This window comes from Spea bombifrons, chromosome 1 (assembly GCF_027358695.1).
Source record: "Spea bombifrons isolate aSpeBom1 chromosome 1, aSpeBom1.2.pri, whole genome shotgun sequence".
Classification (NCBI taxonomy): Eukaryota; Metazoa; Chordata; class Amphibia; order Anura; family Pelobatidae; genus Spea; species Spea bombifrons.
The window spans coordinates 58,907,424-58,930,518 of record NC_071087.1 but is presented as its reverse complement, the minus strand read 5'-3'; the positions used below and the strand labels follow the sequence as shown (position 1 = coordinate 58,930,518).

Below are 23,095 nucleotides of genomic sequence, written 5' to 3'. Positions count from 1 at the left end.
TATTTAAACACTTTAAAATTTTAAAACCAACCCCCTCTCAAAAACAAAAAAGTTAGTAAGAATACTAATACATACATAAATTAAAAAACAAAGATGAGAACAAATGTGTACATAGTTCTATATCTATATATATATCTATATATATATCTATATATATATATCTATATATATATATATAGATATATATATATATATATATAGATATATATATATATAATTGCAGCCAATAAAGCAAATAAAAAGAGAGAATATTGTCAAATTAAACAATATTAAAAGATAAAATACAAAAATCCCAACTGTAGAATTTTCCAGAAAATGTATAATCTATGTGCTGTTTCAAGGGGTTTATTGTACCATCCAATAATCTTTTTGAGGAGTCTCAGTGACTATCTGTGTTTTTTGTTTGTTTTATCTGAATTTATTCTAATTACTCTAAATAAGCTGGTATGTAGCACTAGCTATGTCATCCAAAAACAAGTTTTCTAAAAATGTTATTTAGCCATTCAAAATAGTGTGGTGAAATCTCACAAATCAACTCCTAGACAACCCAAAAACTGTATTTAACCACATGATTGATGATAGTATCCCATGACAAAATATTCCAAGCATAAGAGCATTGAGTGAAAATGAAATCAGTGATTGTTTACGTTATTTAAAATTCAGCACTTCCTTTTTTGTAGTTCCTTGCTGTATTGTTGTAGTATTTGTTGATGCTTATATATATATATACAAACACACACATCATCTCCTCAAATGCATCTGTAATATTTGATTTATGATTCTCATGGCATCTTCATTTATCTGACCCTAAAACAGAAATTAAAAAGTTTATTGTGTAACAAATGTCATGAATATTGACCCCTTAATGACACAGCTATCATTTCTTTTTGCACTCTTCGTGATATTTAAAAATTTCTGCGCTGCTCATGTTTAGCTGCAATTTTCTTTTTTCCCATTTACCGTACCCACACAAGTTATATATTGTTTAGATGTCATTATTTTTATCCTATAATATCATTTACTATAAAAAAGTAAAAAATACAGTGAAAAACATTTTATTCATCTACAATCTATTGAAAAAAACTGATAAATAGATTTTAGTATTTGTCCTGATTTTAGAAATACCCAATGTTTTTACAGGTAGTATATTGCTATGCTTCAAAACCATGTTTTTTCAAATCTGCTCATACTGCCCCTGTGTCCTATTTGGGTCATCTTTGAAACCAGTCAGTTCAATTTACCCCATTCAGACCATATATGTTTGAAAACTAGACACCCCACCATATTTCTTTTTTTTTTTTTTTTTTTTTTTTATAGTGTTTTATTGGGTGTATATTAAGTGGTATAGTGTTTTATTGGGTGAATATTAAGTGGTATAGTGTTTCATTGGGTTGATATCAGATGATACAGTATCTCATTGGTTGGATATTAGGGGATATAGTGCTTCTTTTTTTTTTTTTTTTTTTTTATTCATATCTTATAACAATATAATAACACACATTCACAATACAACGACCAAAACATCAACATAAAAAAAAAAAAAAAAAAAAAAGAAAGAGAAAAAAAAAAAAGAAAAAGAGGCTTATGGAAGAAGAAGGAGAAAATATATTTCTAAATTGTCTAGCTTCATGTCATCCAACGTTCCGAATTTCAGAGTTTCAGAGAGGGGGAAACCTAGTGCAATACATAAATTTATTTCTAATGTCAGGGCAGCTCGTCTTGCTGTAGCATCAACAAACAATTCTCCCATATTTTATATTTTTCTAAGGAAATCATATTCATTCTGCTAATCCCCATTTCCATTTGGAATTGATATTTTAATTGCTTTGTAAACTTTAACCACTCAAATTCCCTCTTCTGCTTCCACTCTCTAGCTATAATTTTTTTTGTTGCTAAACAGCAATGTATTGTAAATGCCGTCTGGGACTGAGTTAGACTAGGCCAATTCATATGTAATAGAGCTGAAGCCGGGGAACTAGGAATAATTATATTGCCAACCCTCTTTAAATAGTCTAGTACATTATTCCAAAATTTATTAACTTTTTCACAACTCCACCAAATATGTAAAAATGTTCCTTCAAATGCTTCACATCTCCAACACATCTTATTGTTTTGTGGAAACATACAAGCTAATCTAGTTGGTACATAGTTTCTAGCAAAGATAAATCATGTACCCATTTTATAACTTTATACGTATGTCTATTCCATTCTTCTCGTACTATCTGTATGTTTATTTCTCTTTCCCATTTTGGAATACTAACAATCGTTGCTAATGATTGATCTTTTAGAAGATATTTCACCATATTTCAAATGCTAGTATTTTCCATGCACTAATTCTACTACCAGCCTCTGTGAAACTTAATGGTAGTATTTGGTTTCCGCTTTCTTTTCACACACATTATAAATCAGGTATGAATTTACAACTATTGGTGTTTGTCACTGCCAAACAACACCCCAGTAAGTGTTAAGCAACATCTCCTGAGTACAGTGGTACCAACCATCCATGGGCTTGTCAGGTTGTTTGGGGGTGGATAATAGGCCAAAACTAATTTAGTTTTTCAACTTTTTGAATTAGATTTTGAAAATTCTGCCCCCATGTCCTATTTTGGACATCTTTGAACCTGGTACATCCAATTTACCCCATGAAACCATATGTTTTTTTGAAAACTAAACAACCCTGGGTATTTAAAAGGCAGGTATATTAACCCTTTCTATGCACTTATTTTACCACAAGCCTTTGTCAAAACACTGTCAAACAACACCCCAATATGTGTTCAGCAAAATCTCCTGAGTACAGTGGTACCACTCATGCATGTGTTTGTCTGGTTGTTTGGGGGTAAAAGGCTATATTTGGGAGGTTTGCATTTTTTAGAATTTCAACATCCGGTAAGTCTGTGCCCATGTCCTATTTGGGACATCTTTGAACCTGGACAATTCTATTCACCTCATCAAATCATATATTTTTTAAAATTAGACACCCCATGTGCATTTAGAATGGCAGTATTTTTGTGAAGGTATAGCTAATTTCACTACTTATAACTTTTTTCATATATATACCGTATTTGCTCGATTATAAGACGACCCTGATTATAAGACGACCCCCCAAAATCTGAATATTAATTTAGGAAAAAAAGAAAAGGTCTGATTATAAGACGACCCTATAGGAAAAAAGTTTTACTAGTAAATAATAATTCATGTCTATTTTTTTTTGTTTTTAATTTCCTTTTATTTACCAACCTGCCCCAAGTTATGCTCATCTGCTGCCAGTTATGCACATCTGCCCCCAGGCATGCCTTATACCCTCCGATATGCCACTCTGCCCCATGTTATGCCTTTTAACCCCCTATATGCCACTCTGGCATATAGGGGGTTAAAAGGCATATCATGGGACAGAGTGGCATATAGGGGGACACTTACATACCCAGACACTAATATACCCACCCAGACACTTCCCTAACCACTGAGACACTTCCCACCCAGACACTTCCCACCCAGACACTTACCTACCCACCGAGACACTTACCTACCTACCCAGACACTAATATACTCAGGCACTTCACTCACCGCGATGCCTCAGCAGGCGCTTGCTGCAGCTCCCACGGGATTTCAGCATGACGCTGTGTGACCCCGCTAATCCCCGCCTCCTCCCGAAAATTGAAGAGGTCTACCGGATCTGTTTTTGGACGGCACAGTGCTTCCGGGTCCCGGTCCTGCAGCAGTCTCCACAACCGGCTCTGCTTCCCCGCAGTGGGCGGGCTATCCCGGGAGCAGGAAGGTACGCATGTATGCAACCTCGGCTGCTGCCGGCACTTTCGCCGGCGCTCGGTGATAGACGCCGGCAGCAGCTGAGGTTACCGCACAGGAGGATCCAGGTCCCCTGCAGCGATGCGGGGGATCTGGATCTTAGTCTAATAGTCAGACCTCATTTGAGGTCTGATTAGAAGACGACCCCGATTACAAGACGAGGGGTATTTTTCAGAGCATTTGCTCTGAAAAAAACCTCGTCTTATAATCGAGCAAATACGGTATATATTTTTTTTAAATTTGTTGTAACTGGATGGTTACATGATGGAATGATTTTTACATGTTACCACATTTTAATTTATTTTTAATTATTTTTTTTTTATTTGGGTTGGGCTACATTTACATGAATGGTTATATGCAGTAACTGATTCAACCTCCAGGGTTTCTGGAGAGACTCTTTTTAATGGGTGCCAAGTCGCTCGTCATGGCACATGTGCCCATTCTCCAGAGAGCAAAGGAAAAACCTATAAACATGTTAAAATATCTAAAAATGTGGGGGAAATTAGGAAAAAAGGAAATATTTTCAGTTTCACCTATAAAAACTTAATATAACCAGTGCAAATGAGAAAAAATTCCAAGTGTATTTGTCCTGTTTTTGGAAACACCTCATATGCCTGGTATTTTCATTTATTTTGGCACTTACAGGGTTAAATATGAATGATACGCATTGCTGTTTCTAAACAAGATTTTTTTTAAATGTGGTATCCTGAGAGTTGCGCCCCAATAGGGGCCAGAAAAAGAAAAACTGCCCAACAAAAGTATATATTTTTTGAAAGAGGACATCCCAAAGTATTTTACTTGGGGCATTTTAACACTTTTTATTTAACCACTTTAGTGCCAGTCTGTCCTAAACATTGCAGTAAATTTTCATTTTTTTCATTTTTAACAAACCCATTTAATCTGAACACAGTATTAAAGTATTTTTTTTTTCCTGGGTACATAAAATGACAACTTGTGATTTGTATTTAGAAACACCCCCCAACTACAGGAATACCCCATATACATGGGTAGGGCATGTGTCTTTGGCACTGTGGGTTCAAAATTGGAACATTTTCATCAGTTTTCAAATATGGAATTTTGACAGATCAGTTTGCTAGGTCCAGGTCTCATCTGGAACACGGTAGACGTCCCATATTTCATTTTAACCCCCTAGAAAATGCGCTTTTGAAGCTTGTGGGGACTAATATTAACCCCTGCAATGCTGTTGCATTGAAGGGGTTAATTGAGTAACAGAGGGGGTAGGGGTTAATTGAGCAAGGGAGGGGGTGGGGGCTGGTATTAAAGTATTACAGTATTAAAGTATTTTTTTTTTCCTGGGTACATAAAATGACTCCCTGTCTCCCTGTCCCTGAAGCTGCCTCTGTCAGCTGGGACACAATCTCCCGTAGACCGGAGATTGCAGGGAGGAGTCTCTTTGATCAGTCCTACAGGACTGATCAATGGGCTTGTGGGGGCTCGTTTTTGCTGTTGCTGGTCTGCCTGGAACCACCAGCAGCAGAGCCCCATACAAAACAGGTATTAACCCCTAAAATGCCATGATCGCGGCATTGAAGGGGTTAACACTGCACTGACGCTCTCATGGAGCGATCAGGCAGCAGGGGAGTGTTGTGGCAGGTCCACACATTTGCCTGAAGCTGCCTGTACGCTCCATGAGAGCGTCAGTGCAGCGTTAACCCCTTCAATGCCGCAATCACGGCATTTTATAAAAAGTGGATTTTGAGTCGACAAAACCACTCTGTGGGAATGATATAAGGCTCTGGGGCGGGCTCTGGGTGGCTGTGCTCAGACACCCAGGCAGACAGCAGCAGCAGCGCCCCCACGATCACCACGATTGTGGCAACGTGGGGCCATTTTTTTGAGATGACGTACCTGGTACGTCGCGGTCTGGTGGTGATATCTAATCAGGAAGTACCAGGTACGTCCCGGTCCGGAAGGGGTTAATAGTTCTGTATGCTATGTAAGTAAAATAAGCCTGCCCCTAAACCTATTTCAGTGTATCTAGCATCAGAATTGCTCTATGGGGGTAGGGAATCCTACTGATCTATTAATGTGGAATTGCAGGCGATGAGGACTAGTAGGCATGTTAACAGGATTTGTTTAATTTAATTACAAAGGCCATTGACTTATTATACTGAGAATACATGCACTTTGTCTTAGTTGGTGTAGATGAAAATCTAATGTCCATGTGATATCCTATGTAGGGCTGCAACAACTAATTGATAATAATCGATAATGAAAATCGTTGCCAACAAATTTCATTATCGATTAGTTGAATCGATTTTTATAGTTTATAAAATGAGGGTTTTTTCAGAGCAAACGCTCTGAAAAATACCCCTCGTTTTATAATCAGTTTGTGACTCACAGCAGTTACTACTTACAGTCCCTCCCTGCAGTCACTGCCGATTGGCTGCAAGGAGGGACAGGGAGAAATAAAGTGGCGGGGCCAATCGACAGTGACTGCAGGGAGGGACAGGGAGAAAGAAAGGGGCGAGACCAAACTACCCACTGGTCCCACCCATTTCCTATAGCATCCACATGGCTCAGGAACTCATCTCACCGAGTATAAAATTAATATTTGGGCTGCTAAAAGTTAGGGGAGGTGGGGGTTAATTTAGGGGCAGTTATAGTTAATGGGGTGTTTAGGGTTAATTTAGGGGCAGTTGTGGTTGATGGGGTGTTTAGGGTTAATTTAGGGGCAGTTGTGGTTGAAGGGGTCTTCAGGGTTAATTTAGGGGCAGTTGTGGTTGATGGGTTGTTTAGGGTTAATTTAGGGGCAGTTGCGGTTGATGGGGTCTTTAGGGTTAATTTAGGGGCAGTTATAGTTAATGGGGTATTTAGGGTTAATTTAGGGGCAGCTGTGGTTGATGGGATCTTTTCTTCAGGATTAATGAAATGCTGAGGACTGAGGGTTAATTTAATTAATTTAATAAGGTTAACTTAAGGTACAGTTAGAGGTAAAGGGGGAAAAACTAAGGGGAATCTAAATCCAGTGAAGATTAACCCTGTATTTATTTATAAAAGTATTGTGTCTGTGAACGAGTCTGCAAATCTTTGAGTGCACTATGGCATATCAGAGGGTATACGGCATACCTGGGGAGGACGGAGTGACATACCTGGGGGTATAAGGCATATTGGGATATATAAGGCATACTGGGGTATATAAGGCATATGTGGGCGAGGCAGTGTGGCATGTCTGGGAGGCAGTGTGGCATATCTGGGGGTATGTGGCGGATCTGGGGGTATGTGGCGGATCTGGGGGTATGTGGCGTATCTGGGGGGAAGGGGCGTATCTGGGGGTATGTGGCATATCTGGGAGGCAGTGTGGCAAGCCTTGGCTCAAATGTGCAGGTTGGGAAATAAAAACAAGAAAAGTTTTTTTTTTTTATTCTGCGGTTTGTTTTTAACATCCTACATTACTTTATTAAATTATTTCAAATAAATGAAAAATTTACATTTTTTATCCGATTAAAATAATCGTTAGTTGCAGCCCTAATCCTATGTATATCTGGAATGGTTTTAGCAACCCACTTCTTTAAAAACACATATTCATTAAGCGCTGGCAGTTGTGTGTTGGGCCTCTATTATTCCTTATTTTGGGCAGGTAACCCAAACTAACTTCACTAAACATATAAAGCTGTCTTTTATTTACAAGCCCAAACGTGGCACAAGTATCCAGGATATTTTTGCCAGTAGCAACACAGTTAAATTCATCCACTTTAATATTTTGCTATTGAAAAATATGAGAAGCCCACTCTTTGTAGCCTTATTTAGTTTAGATGACTCTTGCAATCCAAAAATTACTTATTGTACCTATCTAAAATGTCCACAAGTGCTCATTAGATATTTTATTCAACCACTACACAATGCCTATAAACCATATCCTTATTTGCTTTCTGATTATAATCCCACTCCCTCTCTGCTTTACAAATAGCTTCTTTTATAGTGCCCAAAAGAGTATTTTTCAACTGTTCATGAATGGGGCAATTATTGTATGTGCAGTCTATTAGCCTGTAAGTGATCTTCTCTTTCTGTACCAGTATGTTTTAAATGTATTTATGTTATTATTTTGAATATTATTAATTAATTGTAAAGTTTCTTTGTGTTCTCCCTCAGTGTAATAAAACCAAGATCAATTACTTGAAGCCATATAAAACCCTGCCCTTAAGTTGTGCAGTGTGTCTGAGCACCTAAATGGATAAATGTTTGCCTGTACATTTCAGACCATCAAATCCTTCCTCTAGCCTCCACTAGACCTGACTAAACTAAATATACACACTGCGCATTTGCCATTAAGCAAAAATAAACCTTACTAATGACGTTAAATGCTTTCAATTCTAAAACGTTATGCACCACATATCAACCACAGAGCTAATCTTGCACTACTTACACATTACTAAGTGTGCTCAAAGTTCACTTACAAGTAGCATCATGACTTTCAAATGTACCAAATGAGGTGCTTGTTATTGCTTATGGATGCATTGTTTGTGATATATGCAAATGTGTATGACGTGTAATTTACTGCGCAACACTCTTGTCCTAAATATCCTCCACTCCTTAGGCCTGTGCTGTAGCTTAACAAATGTCCATACACAGGCCAACCATTTTGCTGGAGTTTATATAGCTGGCACTATGGAAAGTGTGTGACATATTACCTGGAGAAATCGGGTGTGCCAAAGAATGTTATGTTTGTTTAGTGGAGGAGTTAGCAATTTAAGTATTTCTTTCATTTTTCTCTTTTTGTAAGAGGGACATGGGTCAAATAGTTTTTATCTACCATCAATTTCAAAATTTTTATGTTTTTATATTTTGATAACAAAATGTTTTATTCTCACCTGCACTGCACGTAGTAGGTAATCCCTGTATATCGCAATGACTGAGCCGTGGTGTCTTTCTTCCTCCTACAGCAATATGAATTACATTACACAAGTATGGAAACACAGCATAACGCACATGTATTTTCCATTGCCACGCCATGCATTAAGCGCACCTACTATACTCTTGCTACCTGACTGATTGTGACCATTTTCTACTTTGTATATTATATTTATCATATTTAGCATTTAGAACTCATATGTCTTATCATAACTTCACTGTATTAAAAAGCACTCAGGCAAAAGTTACATGAGTCCCAGAGTGCTAGGAGATTTAGTCTCCTGGGTATCCACTGGTGTTAGACTCATCCATTGGTTGAATACAGCTTTACTAGTTATAGTGGAAGGTGATAACGCTACAATCCATAAAAGCATCTCAAGTTCTATAGCATATAATCTCTTGATATGTTAGCCATCTACCAGACTCACCTGGATCCAAATCCATCTTTGTTCCATACCATTTGAATTACAACACACTCACCAGTTTTCAGCCCATTGTGATACTCACAATTTGATTTTGCTTCATGGTTTTAATTTTGAGCTGCAGACATTCCATTTCTTTTAACAGTTTTTGTTGTTGCTGGCCTTCTTTTTGATTGTCATCAATTATTTTTTCTGTTGCTTTCAATGTGTTTCTTTGTAGTGCTTCCTTTAGGGAGATAATCTCTTGGGACAACTCTGAAATCTTGTGTAAGAAAAACAAGTGAATGAAAGAGGAATATGTTACACACTATGCAACTGTGTGGAACTATTGCATAGATAGATAGATAGATAGATAGATAGATAGATAGACACACTGTATATATATATATATATACAGTATCTCACAAAATTGAGTACACCCCTCACATTTTTGTAACTATTTTATATCTTTTCATGTGACAACACTGAAGAAATGACACTCTGCTACATTGTAAAGTAGTGAGTGTACAGCCTGTATAACAGTGTAAATTGCCTTCCCCTCAAAATAACTCAACACACAGCCATTAATGTCTAAACCTTGGCAACAAAAGTGAGTACACCCCTAAGTAGAAATGTCCAAATTAGAGACCTTGCGCTCCCCCACCTTCCGTTTGAGGAGGCCCCACAGATACTCAATAGGGTTAAGGTCTGCAGACATGCTTGGCCAGTCCATCACCTTTACCCTCAGCTTCTTTAGCAGTGGTCATTTTGAGGTGTGTTTGGGATCATTATCATGTTGGAATACTGCCCTGCGGCCCGGTCTCCGAAGGGAGGGGATCATGCTCTGCTTCAGTATGTCACAGTACATGTTGGCATTCATGGTTCCCTCAATAAACTGTAGCTCCCTAGTGCCGGCAGCACTCATGCAGGCCCACTCCCACCACCATGCTTGACTGTAGGCAAGTGTAGGCAAGACACACTTGTCTTTGTACTCCTCACCTGGTTGACGCCACACACGCTTGACACCATCTGAACCAAAAAAGTTTATCTTGGTCTCATCGGACCCCAGGACATGGTTCCAGTAGTCCATGTCCTTAGTCTGCTTGCCTTCAGCAAACCGTATTGTGCATCATCTTTAGAAGAGGCTTCCTTCTGGGACGACAGCCATGCAGACCAATTTGATGCTTCAACTACCCCTTAAATTTAAGTGGAAGGGTTTTCCATCACCTTTACCCACCATAACTTATGTAATGGTATTTCTCAGCTACCCCAAGCCTCAAGTATTAAGTATCACAAGCTCATGCTGACAAGTCCCATTAAGGACGAAACAGCTGTCCATAGCTTTTTTTGCTGTTTTGACTACCCGTGTAGAAGACCCTCTTCAGTGATTTTGACCAGTTATTCTTGTAGCCGTCCTTGACCTCTGCTTTGTGACCTGACTTTACCTTTTGGATTTTCAGAATGGACTGTTTACATTGCGTCATTGTCACAAATCTTTCTTTATCTTGCGTCATTATGTTCTGGATATATTAATTATCTATTTATGAGGATACTGCAACATTGGTGTTCCTTTCTCTTATGTTCTTATGGGTAAATAAAGGCTTTTTACAGATGAACATGTTTGCACAAGTCCATTTACCACACATGCACTATATATATTTGTCACATTGTTTGACATTCTACATGATAGTTTTTTTTCCCTTTGCATAAGCGCCCCAATTTGGGTACAAACATTGCACTGAAAAACAGATTGGGCACAGAGATGTCACTGACTGACAGGCACAAATATGGCACTTGTAAGTTGTTTGGGGGCAATGGCGGCACTGACAAGCTTTTTGGGGGCAATGCTGGCATTGTGGGAAGTGGGTGACATGTTACTTGGTGAATCTGGGGAGCCCAAAGAGGTGTGGTTAGAAGTGTTATGTTTGTTAAGGGGAAGGGTTATCACACCTACCTGGAGGGGGCACCAAAAACTTCTTTCAACCAGACAACAGTCTGGTGACCCCAACAGTGACCCCATGCTGGGCCCTGTTTCTTACCTTCTTGTCCGTCTCCACTGATTGTTCTACATTGTGACATTTCTCCTTTTGTAGCTGTAAAAGTTGTCCTTGAATTCTTTCCTTTTCACATTGCACTTTCTCTAGTTGCTCCTCTGCTGCCTGTTTCTCACTTTTCATGAAAAGAGCTTCTCTTTGCACTTGAAATACTTCTGTGCTTGTTCTCTCATGTTGTTTGCTTAGCTCACTCAACTTCTTTGTCAGAGAATTCACTTCATTCTTTAGAGCTTCATTTGTCTGATCTTTTATCTGTACAGCATCAAGCTCTCGCTGCAATAACTCTATTTCTTTCTCCCGACTCTTTAACTTCTGATCCAGCTGCCTTACTTTTATCTTCAGATCTTGCACTTCACAACTCAGAGATTCCTGCATCTGATGGTGTTCCTGGATGGTTACTGTGTTCTGCTGCATGATTTGCAGTTCCTGAAGAGCCTTCATGAGTCGTTCTTGTGTCTGCGCAAGTTGTTCTTCAACTTGGTTAAGGCATCTTTGATCATACTGTTGACTTGTAAGGCATTTATCACTGAGCTGTGCACATTCTAGCTGATCCTTTAGATCCTGTGCTTCCTTTCTTAGGTTATCTATCAGTTTGTATAGATCCTGTACCTCATTCTGATAATCTCTCAGTTTAACCAGCTCTGCTTCTGCTCTCTTATAATCTGTTTCTAATTGTGATTTTAAGATTGCTTCACTATTTATGGCAGCCTCTGCTTCTTTTTGATTATCCTGCAACTCTTTGATATGCTTATCTTTGGACAGCAGACTTGCATGTGCTTCCCTCAGCTGCTTCTGGGCCTCATCACTTTCCCTTTGAATCAGTTGCAACTGATCCATGATTTCCTTTATCAGTACTTGATACTTATCTGTTACTGTTTTTAACTGTTCAATGTCTTTCTCTCTCACTTGTACCCATCCATCTGACATGTTTTGCCCAGCATTTTGCATGTTGAAGGTAACAATATGCATTTGTTCTTGTATTGCTTTAATTTCACCCTTTAGTTTAACCGTGCTTTGCCCATCATTTTTCTGCAGCACACTTGCTTTATCTTGTTTTTCTATGCCTATTTCCTCCTTTTCTTGCATGTTTCCCAACTCCTCTATACATATGCCCAGTTTCTCACCTCCTTTAGATTTTTCCAGAGCTTCTATCATTTCCATATACTTTTTCTCATTTTTTTTTAGTCTCTTCAATTCTTCCTCCATTTCTGTATTTTGCTGTTTGATAACTTGCATCTCTTTCCACTCTTCTTCAATCACTTTGTATTTTTCTTCATTCTCTCTCAACCTTCTTAACTCTTTCTCTGCTTCCTCCCATTGCTTCGTACTCTCTTGCAGGCTTATAATGTTTTCTGACATCTCTTTATCCTCATTTTTCTGACTCTCATTGTGCTGAAACTTCTGTGTATAGTTGGTCTCCAGGAGAGTAGGAGTGTAGTTGGTTTGCACCTCATCCAGCTGTTCAACAGTTTCTGTTGGGGCCAGTTTACATGAGGGATATGTAAAAGACTCTGTTGAGTTTTGCAGAGATTGCAAAGAATTATGTGCTTCCCTAAGCTGTTCTTGCACTCTGTCATATTCACGCTGCAGTGAGTCAAATAAGACAACTGGAACAAAGTCTGCAGAGCTGTCCATGTCACCACCATCTCGTTCATAGTCCTCAAGAATCTGTCAAAGGACAATGGAACTTTGGTTATCCCAATTTTACCTTTAATTGCAAAATATATAGTTTTAAGCAAAATACCTTTATCCTTTCTTGCAGCTCTTTGTTCTCTTCTTTTAAAAATTGCACTTCTTTCTGCAGCTCTTCCAGTTCTTTTTCTGTGACACCTGAGTGGAGAATAAGACTGTTTTATTGTGTAAGAGAGGGCACTTGTTCTATTGCCCTTTCAAGCTGAAATTAAAACCAAAGAGTTTTAAACTCTAATATCAATTATAAAAGAAATATACAGTAAAAATATGTATACAGAAGCCATAAAACAATTAATACTATCACAGTGGACTTGTCAATAATTGACCAGTCATGTAAGTTACTACAAAGGTTGTATTCCCACAGTGTCGATTAACACAGAAGCTCAGCAGAATGTCAATACATCTAAATGTGTCAACTGTTATGCCTGTCTAAACAAAAACAGATAAAATATATCTAGGAGAGTAATACACAACAACGGACATAGAAATCTGAATAATGTTCTTCCTATCCATCTGATTTTCACATCATAACATCATCCTCACCAGTCCCTCACCTTCTGTATCACCCCCACCCCAGGCTCCTAATAGATTGAAAGCTCACACGAGCAAAGTCCTTTTCTTCTTCTACTAACTGTAATGTGTGTTAATGTTGTGTTTTTTTTGCGGATATTGTCAATTTTATTTTTTTAACTCCTCTCGTGTAATAAAGCTACAGAATTTGCTGGTGATCTATGGAGCCCCATTCAAGTCAACAGTAGATGTAATACCCTAACACTGGGGGCTACTTATGCACAGAATTATATAAACACACTCTCACACAGCAGCAATTTTTTAACTCATATAAACTTTCATTTCTTGCATGTGAGTGATAAGACACTTGCACATCCTATATTGTGATGGATAGCTGGTTCATCAGCACTTTTCTCTAATATCTAAAATCTCTGGTGGCTCCTTGATTTTCTTTGCTTTGCCCCTAGGGCAGTAAGTACAAGTAAAGTAGGGCGTTTCAAAAGGTGATATTTTACCACTTATTTCCTGAGTACAGTGATATAACCCAGGCATCGGTTGTCATGTTGTTTGGGGGCTAAAAGGCCACATTTTGGACGTGTGCATTTTTCAGTTTTGGAATTTTGACATCTGGTCATCCTGTTTCTATTTGTGACATCTTTAAAGTTGGCCAATTACGATCCTTCAATAAGGAAAAAGCATAATTGCTCGCTTTCTGAGCTCATTTACCCCATGACATGCCAGACATGTCAATTGTCATTAGCATTGTATGCGTGTGGCTGAAACACCTGAATGCAATACTAATGAGGGGTGTCCATATACTTATGGTCATATACAGTATCTCACAAAAGTGAGTACACCCCACACATTTTTGTAAATATTTTATTATATCTCTTCATGTGACGACACTGAAGAAATGGCACTCTGCTACAATGTAAAGTAGTGAGTGTACAGCCTGTATAACAGTGTAAAATTTCTTGGGGTAGAGTGGTAAATAGGGGGGTATAAGGCATATCTTTTTTTCTAAATTAATATTCAAATATTGGGGGGTTATTATAACCAGGGCAGTCTCATAATCAAACAAATGAGGTAGGGTTGAAATTAATAGGCTTATACTTTTCAACCTGAATAACTGCATAACTTTGTATTGACAGCAATATAAGTGTTATTCACTTCTTGTGGGTACTTGTTGTCAATGGGTCAATATCTGGAATCACTCATTTTCTCCTGGTAATTCTAAAGGTTGACTGCTTGCTGGGACATAATAGACAACTAGGACAAAGGCTGCTGTTGACCACTGGCTTGCTCATATATTTCACTTAATGAAACACTCTTCACTGAACATACCTGTGATATGATTTGTACTCTGTATAAACAACTCATGCTCTGTTCCAGAATAATCACTTGCTGGCAGCATTACATCAAATTTCCGCTCTGCTCCAGAACTGTCGGCTGGGGGCTCCAATATATCAAGGTCATATTCCATTTCAGCATTATCGGCTGCTTGCTGCATCACATCCTGGATAACAATGAAATGTAGGGCTGCAAATTTAAGTTGTATAAAAAGGGTATATAACCTCCCCAGATCAATCTTTAGCCTTCTTAACAGGGTCAGTATTGTAATACACAGCATCATGTCCCACCATACAAGGAAGCATGCCAGGTTAATAGAAGATAGCAGCTACAACAGCAAAGGTTCTATACCTCTGAACATGTCAAAAGCCAAAGAAGAGAACTTTTGTTTTAAGGGAGGTGTTTTATAGAAATATCATTGATTTATGGATCTACTACTACTATAGCAAAGCTTGACAAAGGAGACAATAAGAGCAGACCTCCAGGGGCTAGTAATCCAGTTGTGCTGCAACCATTGCAAATCCCAGGCATGTGTCTACACACAGTTAGCTTGCTTGTCTGATGTGGAGGTTCTCTATCTTAAAACTCAGTCCTGTCACATTTCAGTTGAACTTTCCTCCATTGTACAAGAGTCATTCAGTTTTCAACTCCTCCCTCACCAAGCCTGCATACCCAGTCCCCTTCCTTGGTCACACTCTTGCTTGCTTGTTGAGAAATAGCTGAGAAGAAGGAGGTCTTTCATTCCTGATATTGTAAAGGTGTCTTGGAACACTTGCTATACTGAAAGTGCATTGTTCCCAATAAATATTCCATTAGCCTGGCTTCATGTCCTGTTCTTGATTACCTGTTTTCATAATGCCCACCTTGAAATGCCCAAGGGGTGTAGCCTCTGTAAGATGACCTTGAGTGGGGAACTCTCAGGATGGTTTCATATGCAATGCTTCTGTTCAGAATAGATGCAATAGATGATGTGTTGTGCCATGACAGGTCTATTACACAGGGCACGTCTAATATATAGACCTAATGCATCTTTATAAGAAAGGGAACACAGACATGTATGTTTTGCACCAAATATCAGTATAAACCATGGCATATTTACCTGTGCTTAGTTGTTAGATGCCTTACTTGGTTTATTTGCCTGTGATATTGGTCTGAGACTCCCTGGAGTTTGTGTCAATGTATTTTTCCTGCCTGTCACTGAAGTCCTTTCACCTCTTAGCCTGTCACACCTGATTTTGCCATGGAACAGACAAACACATAGCCCATGGTGGAATCACTTTGGGCTTTGTGTTTGTTTGTTCCCTGGCGCTAATGAACTTTGTATTCTGGTAGCATTCTAGCTCAACATCAATTCTTTTGACATTGTGTCTGGATGATGTTCTAGGGGCACTGTCAGGATGTTGTCAAACCCAATGCATCTATTCATGTATCTAACACCTAGACTTAATGTATCTTCACAAGAAATAACAAGGGTACCTTCTGATGACGCAACCATTATGTTTGAGTCTGCATCTCCATTTGGTTGCATCATCAGGTCATTTCTTACAAGAATAATCCGTCACTCCCAGACGTGTTAGGTATGGGGCTACAACAACAAAGACTTTTGTGAGGAAAGGTTGAAGGGCAGGGCTCTGAACGGCCAATGGCTTAAACGCCAAGGATGGCTATACTGAGGAATTTCTGATGCTCCAATTTATAGATTTATACCCAAAATTCCCAACCTAGACCTGACCGTCTCTATCTTGAACTGGATCCGCTTTTGGAAGTGGTTGACAAAATGTAGGTCTCTATAATAAGTCTTAGCTTCCCTGAGTCTTTTGGGAGCACAAAGACTCGGAAGTATGAGCCTTTCCTTATTCCTCTAGAGGAACGGGAGTGAGAACCTTCTTCATGACAAAATCCTGAATCTTACCAGGACTGCCTATCGTACGTCTGTTTTTTTTATAATATGTTGTTATAAACTTTGATTGTTTGGTATACAATTATCTTGTGGTAATCTTTACTTGTAGTATTGTGTGCAACTCCTACATTTACGTTTAATAATTTGGCTACCTGTGGGGGCCAGGTTTGGAGCGTCAGCACTTTTTTGTTATTACTAAGATATTGCTTAGTGCCACTTCATACACCTATACTGTTACTGTAAAATAGAATTTGAAAGAACAAGGGGCAATTAAGAGAGGTAATGGCACAGGTATGTGGCATAACTAACCTGTAGAAGCAGCAGCTGCTGATGGCCCTGTTCCGTGTTGGATATGTCTATTACATTGTGTTCTTGAAAGCTAGGAATACATGGATTATACATAGTAGAATCATTCTGTTCTTGTGAATCAGGTGTGTTCTTCTCTTCAGGATTAGAGACAAATGGCTCCATTCGGTGAGACATGTCTTCTTCCTGTAGATCAGGAATAAATGCCACCAGAGTTTTTTGGCTTATGCTTTCCTCTAAGTCTAACGTAACTTGTTTTTCTAGTTCAGGATTGATCTGCTCCTGGGAGTCAGGGTCAACTGGCTCCTGTGTTTTAGAGATGCAGTTTCCATGGGCAATGGGAGTTTTCTGTTCCTGAGGAATATGAATGGTCTGTTCTTGAAGGGCAGGACTGTTCTTCTTCTGAAAAACATACTAAGTTTAGTATAAATCATAAAAATAATACATTGATTTGCGTTAGAGGACACTTGTCCTTCCCTGAACTTTTGGCCATGTAAGCAATGCCCCTAAAGGTATAATTTGTGAAAAGGATAATATGAAGTCTGAATTGTAAGCAGGAGAGAGTAGCGAGCAAGGGGTATGTATAAATAAAGTACATTTTTGCTCCTTCAACCAGGTCTGGAAACAGACTTGCCATTTCTTTAATGAGAAAACATTCTTCTTAAAAAATCATTTACAATCTTCTTAATGCTCATGAATGAAAAAGTGGAATCTAAATTACTGATGTACAACCTGAATAATTTTAACTTGACTGGCTATGAAGCTTACCTATACATGGAGTTTGGATACAGCCTTTAAAAAATAAACTGAAATCATTTTAGTTATTGCTTTTACTCTTGGGTGAAACGTGTTTATTTACTAGTAGCTGAGTTTAGCTGATATGTGCTCCTCTAGGTTTACCCTTTATTTATCTGCATTTTATTTTATACCCCTTTATAGCCTATAATTAATCACTATTCTCTTCTGCTCTTTTGCCTGCATTATATGTTTACAGAACAGTGCTCTCCTAAATTATAAAGGACTCAAGTGTTTTGTTTTTAGTACACTGAAGATATTTTAAGGTTTAACTATGTGTATCAAATGGTAATGGGTTTTAGTATGTTTGCTTTTATCTTTTCATGTTTGCAAAAAATTGAGTAGATCATGTCAAATAATGTCAAAAATTATGTTGTACTTTTGGAAATGTGCATTTGATGTCTATGTTTCATGTCTTTTGGTATAAGCAGGTCAAATAAACCCACTCTCATGGGCATAGGAACCCCTAAAAATTTGGGGGGGATCCCCACTTTCTCCCCATCTCTCACACTATCTACCCCCTCTCCCCCCTCTCACACTATCTACCCCCTCTCCCACTTTCTTACTATCTACCCCCTCCCTACCCTCCCTTCTCACACTATCTACCCTCTCCCTACCCCCTTCTCACTAGCTACCCTCTCCCTACCCTCCCTTCTCACTAGCTACCCTCTCCCTATTGCACTCATTTTTCACTGTGAGAAAATATGGCCTTTAATAAAATATTCAGATTAAAATAAAGTAAATGACACAAAACCTTTACTTTTCCTCTCACTGATTTCTGGGCCTAGAAAGTTCTGTGACTACAAATTCAGGACTCAGGATAATTAAAAATGAAATAGCTCTATTTATTCTAGGGATGTGCCAAAATGAAAATTCTGCACCAAAATTAAAATTCTGGACCAAAACATTCACGGTTCACTAAACCAAAACCCCACCTTTAAAAATAATAATAAAAACTCAATTTTTTAAAAAAAGTAGGTAACACACCACAATTGGCTGTAAGTGATGTGCAGACCCCATATTGCTGGCAGCATCAATACACAAGGGGGGCAGCTAGCTAGGTTTCCGCATGTACTGGCTAACTTGGCATGATAGGAGTGTGATTGCTAACAGCAATCACAGTCCCATCATGCCTAGGTTCCAGCACTTACACATCCAACCAGTAAATGCTGGAGCCTAGGCATGATGGGACTGTGATTGCTGTTAGCAATCACACTCCTATCATGCCAAGTCAGCCAGTACATGCTGGTACAGGGTGGCTGTAAGTGATGTGCAGACCCCATACTGCTGGCAGCATCAATACACATGGGGGGCAGCTAACTAGGTTTCAGCATGTACTGGCTGACTTGGCATGATAGGAGTGTGATTGCTAACAACAATCACAGTCCCATCATGCCTAGGTTTCAGCACTTACACATCCATGCTATCACACACACACTCATTAATTCATATATTCATTCATTCACAGATTCATTCCCTCAATCACGCATACTTTTTCAAACACCCTCCCCATCCCCTTACCTGCATTGCAGCTCCTCGATGCCGCTCACAGACTTCAGCAGGGGGCCCGGCCTCCCTCTGCGTTCTCTGTTACTGCACAGAGGAAGCAGGATGTGATGTGATGTCACGTGAGCTCTGCTGGGTTCAGCTTCCTCTGTGCAGTACAGAAGACCCTCCCACAGGTAAGTAGCAGGGGGGGGATTCCTACAGCCCTGGGGGGGGATTTCTTAATTATCGGTCGTCCCCCCACATGAGTTACTGGGGGGGATCTGTCCCCCCGTCCCCCCCCCCGTTCCTACGCCCATGCCCACTCTTAATCATGTTGTATAAACATTACCTATACTGTGCACCGACATTGGCTCTGTGTCTGTTTAACGTGAATGTAAAACTGCACATAATTCACATATTTATATTTACTAGGGGTTCTTGCTTTTAAGAGCGATAGGATTAACTTTTTATTTGATATGACAAATAAGTTTAACAAAGTTAACCTACAACTTGACAAAGTAAGAAAAGAAAGGAGGAATATGGTCAATCAAGTGGTCTGAAATAAATATTAAATGAATACGTAAATAAGGGAGAAAAATGATGGAAGGCGAGAATCCCAGTTTGCACAAGGCATGATCCAAGTCCTGCAAAGTCCAAATATCATGAGAAACCAGTATATTTCAAAATATTACCTTCCTTTGTGGTTTAGTCTGGCTGCAATCCTTTTCACGCTTCTTTTCTTTGTTATCTTGGGCCATCTCTGGATACATGCACTATGGGAGGACAAAATAATTTGTAAGAACGTAATGAAATGGATGTAGCAGTAGTACATGTGGCTGTGGGCTACATGGGCCCTGTTAGCTGCAGCCATCCCTTTAACCCCTTAATGACTGCGAAAGTGATATAACGTTCCAAAAACACCATCACTCAACCCCTTCATGACAATGGCTGATTTTATTATCTGCACTCTACATGACAATGGTTTAACATTTCTACGGTGCAAGCTATATATTGAAGGGCTTTCTTTAGATACCACTATTTTGATTGTATCATATAATTTACTATAAAAAAAAGTATAAAATATGTTGGAAAAATTAGAAAAAAGGTATTTTTCTGAATTTTACTTGAATTTTTTTTAATCATCTACAAAAGCTGCTAAATAGATTCTAATATTTGTCCTGAGTTTAGAAATATCCAATGTTTTATGTTTTTTCGCACATTATAGGGCAATAAGTAGCATACAGCTATTTCAAACCCTTTTTTCTTTTTTTAAATATGGTCATACGGCCCCATGTCATATTTGGGACATCATTAAACCATTCCATCCACTTCAATTGACCGTCATCAAACCATATATGTTTGAAAACTAGACATCCCACGGTATTTCAAATGGTAGTATTTTCACCATTTCCATGCACTAATTTTACTACCAGCCGTAGTGTAAGTTTGTGGTAGTAATTCTTTTGCATTTTTTCACACACATTTTACTTCATGTATGAATTTACCATTCCAGATATATCTCACTGTCAAACAACAAATCAATATGTGCTCAGCAACAACAGTACAGTAATACCACCGATGCATGGGTTTGTTTGGTTGTTTGGGGACTAAAAAGTCACATTTGGGAGCTGTGCATTTTTTTCAAATTGGAATTGTGACCTGTTGAAAATTCTGCCCCCATGTCAACCATGGGAGATCTTGGAAGCCCGCCAATTTAATTTAGCCCATCAAATCATATATTTTTGAAAAATAGATACCCAAGAGTACTTCAAATACTGGTATTTTAACTTTTGCTGTAGTATGTTTTTGTGTTTTATTCCACACATTCTACTTTAGGTATGAAAGCTCCTGGTATCTGTAACTGTCAAACAAAACCCCAATATGTTTTCAGCAACATCTCCTGAGTACAGTGATAAACCCCATGCATGGGTTTGTCGCGTTTGTGGGACACCTTTGAAACCGACCAATTCGATTTACCCCATCAAATCATACATTCTTTTAAAACTACACACCCCATGGGAATGTAATGTAAACTTTTTCCATGGGAGAATTTTTGTGAAGATTTAGCACTTATTTTAGACTTTACTCCAGTAGGAGTGATCAAAGGGCTCATGGGGGCTATTTTTTGCTGTTGCTGGTCTGTCAGTAGAGCCCTGTACAAAACAGGTATTACCCCCTATAATGCTGTGATCGCAGTGAACATATTTCTTAAAGATGAATCACATTCAGTGGTGTATTATGGAACAACTAAGGATCTAAGGGTAGAAACCCAAAAAAATAGAAAAAAGGTTACTGGTTACTGTGAACAATAGCCCTTGTGAATCAGTCTATGACTAAGGTAGCATCGCCAAAGTGGCTGTCCAGAGGTTATATGAAAAAAAACACAACATTTTTTAATTTTCACATATTTATTAAAAATGAGGTAACCTAGGACAACAAGACATTAAGAAGTGCAGTAAGAAGGGGTTGTAAGAATTGGGTTACATCAATAACATTAATAGCTTATAACTCAGTAACAGAGTTCTGTTACACCTGTATAAAAATAATTTGTCACCCCCCCCAGTTGTCATTCATTTTGTATGACTCTTTCATGCATTCTTTACAGAATTCAGCTGCTAGGCTAATCTATATCACATACTTGCAGGTTCCCTTTTTGCCCTGCTTTGATTGCTTCAAGGATCATTTAATTCTGGTGCTTTTATACAAAGCTCTTACACTTCAAGTAAAGCAAAATATTCTGCCACATTGCTGCAATAGCCTGCTGCTTACATCTTATAGTTCATGTATGATAATTCAAGTTTGTCAAGTCACTGTGTAAAGCATCACGTGAACTGTTGGTACTATACAAATTATTGTAGTAATAATATCAATAAAAAAATCGTATTATAAGCACTACAGTTTTGATCCTGTTTTACTTGTCAAATTGGCATAAACAGTGAAATTAGGAAATTACAGGGAATATTACGATCAGTAAAATGTACTCCACTAATTTATATGGCACATAGAAATATACTGGCGTTGGGTTAATGTAGCAGAATAGTTCATAGAATTATGGAGCTAAAATGCTTACCGGTTTTGCTTTATTAGGAGGTGGTGGAGCTTTTCTCTTCCTTGGGGTACTGTTTCTGTCCTTAATTTCTGGAAGATTAAGGTTTCCTTCACCATAGGCTATGCAATTACTCAGGTCATCCTGTTCATCTGGCTGATTGACACTTTGGAGAATCCTCCGTACATGACTTTTCCCTTTGGCTTTGCTGTAGTGTAGAGCATTATGCCCCATGGAGTCCACTAAGCTAACCTGGGCTCCAGCCGTCAGGAGGAGGTGAACTGTTTGTATGTTATCACCCTCACAGCAAAGCATCAATGGAGTGCTAAAAAAAAAATTGTATGCATTTGAGAATAAAAGCATATGGCTGTGGCTGGTATGGCTACAGTATTCTTAGTCTTGCAACATGAACATATGGGCATCCGGAGAAGGGAGAAAAACTTAGGAGGTCTGTGCGGAGTCTTCTGATGGTCAGTACCTACTGTCCTCTCTCAATCTCTGCTGTGTTCTCTGAGCTGAATATAGGTGTTATGGATGAGTAGTTTCTTCTCTATTTCTAGGATACATAGACTGTCATAAGATTTTCATCAGATTTTCATCTGTGTTTTTGTTGTGTCGATAGTAGTGTTGAGCTGCCAATTGATTGTCTTACAAATATAAAGCAAAGCAGCTTGATTTTACTTTCCATAAACCCCACATAAGTAGCTAATTAATGAGCCCTTTTTATGAGCATGGCAAAAGTTTAACCCCATAATGTTCCATCTCATTCTGCTGATACCCAACTATTATATTGGTATGCCATGCTAGCCCATCCTTGCTCTGAAAACATGGATTTTTCTGTGGAATGTCAATACATAAAAAGTCGTATAACAGAGGG

The 23,095-nt window shown here is 38.6% G+C and overlaps 1 protein-coding gene across 1 annotated transcript; it reads right to left on the bottom strand.

Annotated features, from left to right (window-relative positions):
• Positions 1-544: 544 nt before the first annotated feature.
• ANKRD24 (ankyrin repeat domain 24) lies at positions 545-22,526 on the bottom strand. The gene is made up of 9 exons (XM_053461740.1): positions 22,243-22,526; positions 19,865-19,945; positions 16,893-17,291; positions 14,678-14,849; positions 12,876-12,961; positions 11,117-12,799; positions 9,184-9,360; positions 8,637-8,702; positions 545-807 (listed from the first exon to the last, which is right to left on the bottom strand). Exons 1-9 carry the CDS (start codon positions 22,450-22,452, stop codon positions 742-744), a joined length of 2,940 nt encoding a protein of 979 aa, XP_053317715.1. The 5' UTR covers positions 22,453-22,526; the 3' UTR covers positions 545-741.
• Between the last annotated feature and the right edge of the window lie 569 nt (positions 22,527-23,095).

Excerpts from the sequence above, each read along its gene's own strand:
- ANKRD24 (XM_053461740.1), bottom strand. The coding sequence starts at position 22,452 with ATGGGGCATAATGCTCTACACTACAGCAAAGCCAAAGGGAAAAGTCAT. Across the intron at positions 8,703-9,183 it reads CCATGAAGCAAAATCAAATT|GAGGAAGAAAGACACCACGG; the intron begins GTGAGTATCACA and ends ATATTGCTGTAG. Across the intron at positions 808-8,636 it reads ACCTACTACGTGCAGTGCAG|GGTCAGATAAATGAAGATGC; the intron begins GTGAGAATAAAA and ends TTTCTGTTTTAG.